Source organism: Carlito syrichta, unplaced genomic scaffold (assembly GCF_000164805.1).
Source record: "Carlito syrichta isolate Samal-C Ts95f unplaced genomic scaffold, Tarsius_syrichta-2.0.1 Scaffold309824, whole genome shotgun sequence".
Classification (NCBI taxonomy): domain Eukaryota; kingdom Metazoa; phylum Chordata; class Mammalia; order Primates; family Tarsiidae; genus Carlito; species Carlito syrichta.
Genome location: NW_007253920.1, coordinates 135452 through 144757, shown reverse-complemented (window position 1 = coordinate 144757; position 9306 = coordinate 135452). Strand labels below are relative to the sequence as shown.

Genomic DNA, 9306 nt, shown 5'->3' with positions numbered 1-9306 from the left:
AATCTTCTGCATGTGGTCAGCCAGTTTTCCCAGCACCATTTACTGAATAGGTTTTCCTATCCCCAGTAGTTGTTGTTGAAGGTTTTGTCAAAGATGAGTTGGTTGAGGAATTGAGGTTTTGCTTCTGGAATCGCTATTCTGTTCCATTAGTCTATGTGCCTGTTTTTATACCAATACGAGGCTGTTTTGATTACTGTAGCTTTATAATAGAGTTTGAAGTCTGGAAGTGTGATACCTCCTGCTTTGTTTCTTTTGCTAAGGATTGTTTTGGCTATTTGTGGTCATTTATGTTTCCATATGAATTTCTGTGTTGTCATTTCCAGGTCTGAGAAGAATGATGTTGGTAACTTAATGGGTATTGCGTTGAATCTATAGATTGCCTTTGGTGGGATGGACAAAATGTCCTGATTCTAATTTAATTGATCTGGAGTGAGACCTGGAGTATATTTTTTAGCTTTCCAGGTGATTCTAAGGTGCTGCTTGGTTTGAGGACTACTGCTCTCTTTGGGAGTGGTGATTTAGTTTTGATTTAATTTGAAGAGCTTGGGATGGTGTTGGGGTAAAGGGAATAGAGAGGGTAGTCTTCTCCAAGGACTCAAACTTTCAGCTTGGTCACGAGTATTGACTCTGCAGATTTCTGTCTTGATGCTGTGGGGGAAGAGAGAACTGCTCCGTCTCCATCCTCTGGGCTGAAATTGACTCAATGTCAGTTTAATGAGTTACTTCAAACCATAATTAACTGAATTTCTTTTGGACCAGCAACCATTTTTTTTACCTTTCCAAACACTGACTGGGGTTGGCCTCCTTGTGTAGATCTGAGGTCTAGATGAGGTAAGGACTTCTTCTGAATGGCACATGGGGCCTGAAGGTGTTTTATGTCTTTGGAAGAATGGGTCTATGATATTTCCTGGGACTTTACTGGGAACCCAGGCTCTGAAGCTCTGGGTGCTCTGTCCTAAGGCCTGGGTACTCAACGTCTGTCTCCATGTGCTGCTTGATGTAGGTAGCTCCAGTGTTTCACTTTCAGGAAAGCAGAGAGGAGACATGCATTTGGGGATAAGCCAAGATGGTTTGGGGCCTCCTGCAGTGTTGGTCTCCTCTCGGGACTAGGCTTTACCCCTTGTTAAACATTAATTCCAAACATTTCCAGTAGGAGGCCAAAAGGTGAGGGGAAAAGCCTGGGTTGAGACCAGAGGGCAACGCTTATCTAGCTTTGCCATTAACTCACAGAGGGCAGTTGGCCTGGCCTGGGGCATCATTAGCTCCACCTTTGTGACTTGAGGAGGATGTATTATATTAAGTGTCTTTCCAATTCTACCATGCTGCCTGATTTCCTGGCATTTTTATGGAAACAGTAAGGATGCAATTTTAGTTTTATCCTACTCATTTTTAAACAGAAGGCTAAGGTGAACTATTTTCCACATTTAGTCATCACGTCCTCCATTTTGCTTTACAAACTACTCATATTTCCACTGCCTCCTCTGTTACTCGTCTGTCTCCCATGTATCAACACCAGCCCTAATCCCCCAAAACCATGACCAGTAGTCATTTAAAGACTTGGGATAATCCTTTGAGTGTTACATGGGCCACACTCCACCAGAGCCTGCCAAGAGAATACACGAGTCTCTCTGAATATTAACAACAATAAGTATTACTGTTTATTGGTAGCTTCCCATGTGTCCAGGCCCTGTGCCAGCACTTTCTACACAGTTATCATACCTTGTTCACATGAATCCCTCTGAGATGGGTGCCAGTGACCCTGTTTTACAGATAAGGACTTCAGGACTCACAGCAGGTGAATACCTTGATCACCTGATAATTGAAAGCAGATTTGTTCAGCTCTGGAGTCAACGCTGTTCCCATTTCACCAACTCGGTTGGTGAAGACTTAGAGTTCTTCCCTTTCCAGGCAAAACTCCTGCTACAACAAATCTTCCTCCCTCTTAGTCAGTGTTTCCTCTTTCCCCACTCCTGGTGCACTGCACAACGATCAGCTTGCCCACTCTAGGTGTGAGGCTCCTGGATGTCAGGATGAAAGGCACTGGCAAGAGTTGAGGGGGTAAATGAGAGAATCTGGGATTTCTGAAGCTGGAAGTACTCAACTTTGATGGTGATGGTGTTGATGACAGTTGTAGTGGCAGTAGTAATAAAAACATCTTTATGCACTTACTATGTGCCAGATAATGTTCTAAGTACTTTATACTTAATGACATATTTAAACCTCCCAACAATCCTGTGTGGTAGACAGTCTCTACCTTATTTTACTGGTGGGGGAGCTGAGACAGTGAGGAGGTCAATGCTAGTGAGTGGCAGAACTGGAATATGAACCTGGCTGTTTAGCAGCAAGGCCTATGCTCTTGGTTACTGTTCTGAGCTTGCTCTCAGCAGCACCCCCTCCTAATCTTCCTCCTACCTTCCTTTCTTCTCACATTCTTCCTCCTCTCATCCACCTTCAATGTCTGTTATTTACGCAAGCACAGGGCCAAGACTTCCATTCATTATCTTGCCTTATGCTCCAATTATAATTATTATTCCCATTCTTAAGATGAAAAAACAGAGGTTCAGAAAGAAGGCACATAATTTATCCAAAGTCATACATATTAATGCAGAGCTGGGATTTTGACTGGGTCTGCAGACTCCAGAACCTTCATCTCAACCTTCCTATGTCTCTGGTCCTAGGGATGCAGGAGTCAAGGTTGAAGCAGTGAAGATTCAGCGAGGACTCCCATCTTTCCAGCCTGGAAGATGGTGAGACTAGTTCCTCCTTCAGAATCACTGTGTTGGGGTATCTAGTCCTGACAGTGATGCAGGAACTGGGAGGCCCTGGCTCGCCCTGTACAGAGTCCCCACCTTGTGTGTTCAATAGGTATGCCTGACGTTGTGACAGATATGAGGTCTTCCTCATCCTCATCTCTTTGGGGCCCGTTGTGGTCTTTCTTTGGGTCCTTCATCTATCAGAGCTGCATCCAGGAGAGCACTTGGGCAGCTTGTCTGAGGTCTGTCTCTCAGACTCTTGGGTTCCTCTGAAGACCAAGGAATAAGCCCATTCACCCCTTGGTGACAGTGGCCAACCCCCATCCCTTTCCCGGTACAAAGCACAGAAAATTCTCCAGTGTTTTATCAAAATTACGCTGCTCCCCCAGCTCCTCTGTTATTTCCTCTACCACCAGCCCACACTCTCCACAAGTGGTCTCTTCCAGCTTTATGACAGCTCATCCCAAGTCTGTCTGAATAATTCATACTGTTATAAAGCTGGGCTCCGAGCCCGGAGCTTTCTATAAAATTAAACAAGCTCCAGCCAACAATGTGTTTCTGCTAGCTCAGGCAATTCCCAGCTCTACTCTGGGATGAGTATTCTTGGATCTTGAATGGGGGCTCCAGAATGGTCCACAAGACTGATCCATCTTGCTTCCTCTGAGGGCTCCTTCCTTCTCTCCCCTCCTACCTATCCCAGCCCTCAGCACACGAGACACTCTTTTAAGCAGAGAGCCTTCCATAGTCTGACCCTCACTCCACTGTCTAGAACCTGGTACTAGGCACATTCATTAGCTCAGTCGCTCCCCCAACAGCTCAGTCATGTAGCTGTCATACCCCATTTCTAGCCAGAGTTAGCCAGCAGCAGAACCAGGATTTGGATGCAGATTCCCTTAGTCTGGATTCAGGAATTTCCCTCTTGCTTTCCTGGTAGCTAAAAATGCTAAGAGGGCCATTTTCCACAGACTTGAGAAAGAGGTAATGAGAATCCAGTGCAAATGTATGCAGCGGCTTAAATAGAGTTGTGCTGGGCTTAGTGCCTTCTGAGCCAAGGAGGGCTTCGTGTTCTTTGGCCCTGTCTCTTCATTGTCTGTTCCAGATGTAAATATCTATCAGTCAGTCATCTCTCTCTCTCATCTATCTACATATATATACATATATAAAAATGATATTTATACAATATCCATGATGAAATATAAGCACACACGTATATAAATATATATCCATTTATATATGTATATATATTTACATCCGGAAGGAAGTTATTAATGACCAGAAGGATTGGCTGAATAGAGCTTAGAACTCCTGTTTTTTTTTCTTCTTACTTTAAAGAGTAACTTGGTTTTGTTTCCTGACTCTCTGGGTCTTTAAGTGAAACCCTCATGCAGATATCCCAGGAACTGTGGGAAAGTGGGAAGGCAGGGTAAGGGTGGTGGAACAAGGAATCAGAGGGGTACATGTCTGTCTCATGCTAGACATATTTTTTTTCTTTTCTTTTTTGAATTGGAGTCTCACTCTGTGGCCCAGGTTGGAGTGTGCAGTGGCATGCTCACAGCCACCCCAGCATCGACCAGCTGGGCTTCGGTGATCCTTCTGGAGCTACAGGCGTGCGCTACTACGCCTGGTTAATTTTATGATTTATTGTAGAGATGAGGTCTCGCCAAGTTCCCCAGGCTGTTCTCGAACCCATGGGCTCAGGCAATCCCCTCACCTTGGCCTTCCAAAGCACTGGGATTACAGGCTTGAGCCACCACTCCCAGCCACCAGACACATTTTTAATTGATTTACGATTTACATTTAAATCAGAGTGACTCTGTCTTGACTCTTCTCAAAACCCTTTCCAGAGTATGTTAGGGGTTCCTGCTCTGGGCTCCCTTATCCCTGAGCCCCAACCTCATTTCACTGCACCTCTAACCGGCTTTGTACCTATTTTTAAAATCGTCTGCCTTCCCTGCCAGAACATCAGTTCAGTATGGACAGGAACTGAGGCAGTCTTACTCGGTGCCCATCACAGTGTCTGATATCTAATAAATCATTCATATTTTTTGAATGCATGAATGTGTTTACATCCCGAAGGTGTGCCCCTTTCCCACCAAATCAACTACCCCAGAAGGAAGTAGGGATATAAAAGTTTGCAGTCACTCTTAGCTGATTATAAAATGTCAGAAATGATCAACTCCCTCAGACTTGGATACCTTCACCTTGTTCCCTGCAGTGATTATCAGCAAAGCTCTCCAAAGGAAATGGACCTACGAGCCTATATTTTTGTGGTGGAGGGGAAGAAAGATCTGGGATTGAGCTGTTTTGGGAAACCTGTGCCGGGCCACAGGGGTCATTGCTTTCCCTCCCAATTGCTCATTTGTTGCTTTTTCAGTAATTCACTGCCACATCCTCACCACACAGAATAGAGAGCCTGGCTCATAGTAGGTGCTCAGTACAATTTTTGTTGACAGAGTTCTCAAAATTATGATAGGGGTATCATTTCCTTCTTCCTGTAATGTTTTGCTAAGTTTTGAGAATAAGTGCAGTGGGCTTAGTCAGGCCCAGGAGTGATGAGGTTTAAGGCAAGTGCCCCAAGGGACCCAGTTCAGATCAGTTGCTGTACATTCTTTCCTGTGCCACCACTAGGCACCTGGCCAGCCCTCAGGGAGTGGGTGAAGGAAGGAACCAGGTAAAGGCAGGTGCATATTATCCAGCTTCTCCGGCTCTGGATGTCCAAGGCAGTGTTGCCACTGGTTTGCTGGACGCCATAATGAGTCACCTTGGTGATCTGATGGCTCTCTCACTTTGCTCCCAGAACGAAGGTGGGCACCAGTGGAGATTATAGAATAAGTAAGGCTAGTTAACAGGGCACCTGTGGGCTGAACTCCTCACTTCCAGAGTCTTACCTGGTGGTGTACACCCTCCTGGAAATACGTTTCCAGGAATACCTTTCACAAAACGAAAGTACATGCTCACACTCAAGAACTGGGATGATCATTTCCAAAATTTTTCATTTCTTTAATTTTAAAAACAGGAGTAAAGGAGTGAAAACAATGACAATGTGGGTTTAGGGTGAATTATTTAGATTTTTTCCATCACAAAATGGGAATAAGTTATAATACTGATATAAATGTTGCATCATGAAATGGGAGGACATTATAGTATTGATAGCTATATACAAAGCCATTTTTTTGTCTGCCTCCTGCAGCAGTTGGAAGGATCTGAGGAGTGGCATGGTGATGGTTGGCAGAGGGAGAACCAGTCCTGGGCATCTAGTCAGTTCCTTCTGCCTGCCTCAGATTTGTTTCTAAGACCCATTTCCTATGACTCCAGGTCTGCACCTTGGGGGTTGCTCAGAAGGAGTAACCAAGTGTCTAGGAACCCCGCTGAGTGGTGTTGACTCCTGGTCCCAACAAATATGCCTGCCTTGGTCCCTGGCACCAGGGCCCCAGAAACATTTAGGGATACTCACCTTCAGCTTGGATTATCGAGGATGGCATTATTTCACTGTAGCATTCATGTGAGCATGTGATCATGTGATGACGTGAGTGTGTGTGGGAGAAGCAGGGACTGGAGGTGGGGAGGACCCAGAAGCATATCTGCTGAAAGAAGGATGTCACTTATTCTCAAGTCAGCTCTGGTGAGGTCACATGACATTTTCTTTTTCTTGGCAGGAGGGTGGGGTTGTAGCACTCTTCAAGGTTTGCCGGCAAGACAGTTTCCGGTGCTTGTACCCCCAGGCGCTCCGCACGCTGGCCTCCATCTGCTGCGTGGAAGAGGGTGTCCACCAGCTGGAAAAGGTAAGGGCAACACGGCTGGGTGGTGCCTGAGGTCCCTGAGCCAGATGGGGGATGGGAGGGCAGGGCTCATGGTGACCATCGGGCTCTCTTCATGGGGCAAGTCCCCTGAGACATTTTCCTAGGCACCATTGGTCTCAGGGGCAGCTGGGACCTTGACTATGGGATTGAATGAAGAGGTGAAGGGGACAAGAACTAAGGAGCCTGACCAGGAAAGGCAAAGCCCAAGGGACACTAAGCACTTTCTGTGTGGGGTGACCACCTGGGAGAGTCTCATGGGGGAACACAGCAAGAGGCGGGCCAGTCGGGGTGGGGGGTGGTGTTGAGGTTCAGGGTGGTTGGGTTTTCACTCGCAGCAGGACCTCAGCAGAAGGAGAAGGATCCAGCTCCTGGGGGGATAGGACGGCAAGAGCAGGTGGATCTTGGGTGCCTAGACAAGTAGGGAGCTGCACCCCTCTAAGAACTAGAGGTCTTGACTGAGAGAGGCAGAAGCCCCAGTCCAAGTGCATGTTGGGCCAAGATGGTGAGGCTAGACAAGCAGGTATATACTGGGTGCTTAGACAAGCAAGTGGAGCTCTACTCCTTTAAGGACCCGAAAACGATTGAGGAAGGCAGAAGCCCCAGTCCAAATGCATGCTGGGCCAAGATGGTCTGGGGTAGAGCGGAGTTAGAGAAGCACTATGGTGATCTGACAGGCCCTAGTGCCTCGGCTCAAGCCCAATCTAGGGAGACAAGACTAATTCTAGTCAGTCATACCCTCTGCCCTGACTGTAGGGCTTGGCCTGTGATCCACCCAGACCTGAGTGGGTCTGAGCCTGAGGATGGACCCTGAGATACTCTAGCCAGGAAGGCTGAGGAGGCTGGGACTGGCATTTGAGGGATTTCCCACCCAGTTTTTCAGGAAAGATGCTGAAAATTCCTAGAGAAGAGACCTGGAAAGAACTGGTGTGTCCTTGTATAATTGTAGTGTTTTCAGGATTCTAGGCAGGCACTCTTGAGTCTGTTCATGTGAGTTGATATAAATGGGGATAGAACAAACAAACTGCTGTCCTTCCTCTGCATCCATGTCCTGCAGTCTGGTTCTGGCTCCCCAGGTAACCGCCAGCTACCCCCAGCATCTTCACTTTGGTCTGGACTCCTAGACAAATGGTCATCTACTTTTCACTCTGCCACTTTCCAAATCTTCTTGGATGACCAGGACAGAGTCGTAGGATCATACACCTGAAGATGCACTTAGCTGCAGATGAAGGGTGGATGGAGAATCTGCTCAATTTACAGAGGAGAAGGCTGTGGATCAGAACAGGGAATTGACTTCCCTAAAGTCACACAGCAAGGCAGTAGAGGGATTCGAGCCAGCTCTTTGGACAGAGTGCCCCTCCCCACTGATTGAATCCCTTCGCAACTCGTAACTCATTGCTATAAGCACGGGATTTGGAGGTGAGGGATTCATGCTCATGCCTGTATCCCGCTACCCAATGGTTAAGTAGGCTCTGAGGAGAGAGGTGACTTGCTCAAGGTCATATAGCTACTGAACAGAAGAGCCAGAAGCCAAACTCAGGTCTTTCAAGACTGAAATCAATCATACTTCATCTGGTGCACTATCTGATAGTGTGAGCACAGACAAGCCTACGTGTGTACTCGCTTAGGTGGCAAAATAGAGAACTGGGGTGGGTGGTGAGAAAGCCAGAGGGACAGACAGATGGACTCCATGAAGGAAATGCATTGAGCATCTTCCACTTCCTGTACTGAATAATACCCTCTTTTCTCCCCTAAGACTTCTTCCTTGGAAAGTGGTCAAGTGGCCAAATGGGGTTTGTTTCTCACATTTGCTGCCTGGTTGGCAGGGAGGAATGGAGGAGAAAATCAAAGGGGCTTGGCATCAGCAGTCCTCCAAGGGCAGTGAATTTCTTGGTGTTGGTGAGTTTGCAGTGCAGCAGGGTGTTTTCAATTCAGGGAAGAAAAACAGCAGAACTTTCCGTTTAAAGCTGAAAAACTATGCAGCTGGGACAGCTGCAGGCATTTTTCCTTCCACGTATTTGATGCTGTTCTAGTGCCAGAGAGCTCGAATGCCTCTTTCCCAGGCCAAATGGGCTGGCCCCCGCCTGGAAGTCAGACCCTGTGTGACTGAACAAAGGGAGGAAGGGATGCTTGTCATCTGAAGGCTCACTGTGTGCCAGGTGCCGAGCTCACCCGTTGCATATTTCCCTTCATGGATGTACCAGAACCTTGAGAGGCGAGCATCATTCACATCTCCATGCTAAAGACAAGGAAACGGGTGGGGCTCGGTGGCTCAGCCTGTAATCCCAGCACTTTGGAAGGCTGAGGCCAGAGGATTGCCTGAGCTCAAGGGGTTCGAGGCCAGCCTGGGCAACTTGGTGAGACCTTGTCTCTACAATAAATCAAAATAAGCCAGGCGTGGGGGGAAAAAGCGACAAGGAAACGAAATCTCAGACAGTCCAAGTGACTTTTCTAAAACTGCATGGTTAGTAAGTGTTGGAACCAGAATTTGGACCCCATCTGCCTAAGTCCAACACCCAGTCTACCTCACTACCTTGCTGGTTTAATGGATATTCTGAGAGCACTGAAAAAGTCCTTGTAGCTTAACCCCGAGCCTCCTGGCTGCTCCTGGCCAGTATTCTAACCCCTACACTTTAACTGGCACAGGACACAGTAGCCTACTTGGGCATTCCCCTCTTCAAGGTCACAGTAACTCATGAGCTATCTCCTCTGTGCCAGGCACTGAGTAGGAGTGAGACTTATCATGAGAAGGGACC

At 47.1% G+C, this 9306-nt stretch overlaps 1 protein-coding gene across 3 annotated transcripts in view; it reads left to right on the top strand.

The window, feature by feature from the left end:
- Nucleotides 1-9306, top strand: part of INSC (INSC, spindle orientation adaptor protein) — a 137306-nt gene that overhangs the window by 85160 nt on the left and 42840 nt on the right. For 2 of the 3 annotated variants that reach the window (XM_008067925.2, XM_008067926.2), the window contains exon 7: nucleotides 6410-6535. The exons of the other annotated variant lie outside the window; for it this stretch is intronic. In XM_008067925.2, the coding sequence (XP_008066116.1) occupies nucleotides 6410-6535 (126 nt within the window). The remainder of the gene's footprint in view (nucleotides 1-6409; nucleotides 6536-9306) is intronic. 3 annotated transcript variants of the gene reach the window in all.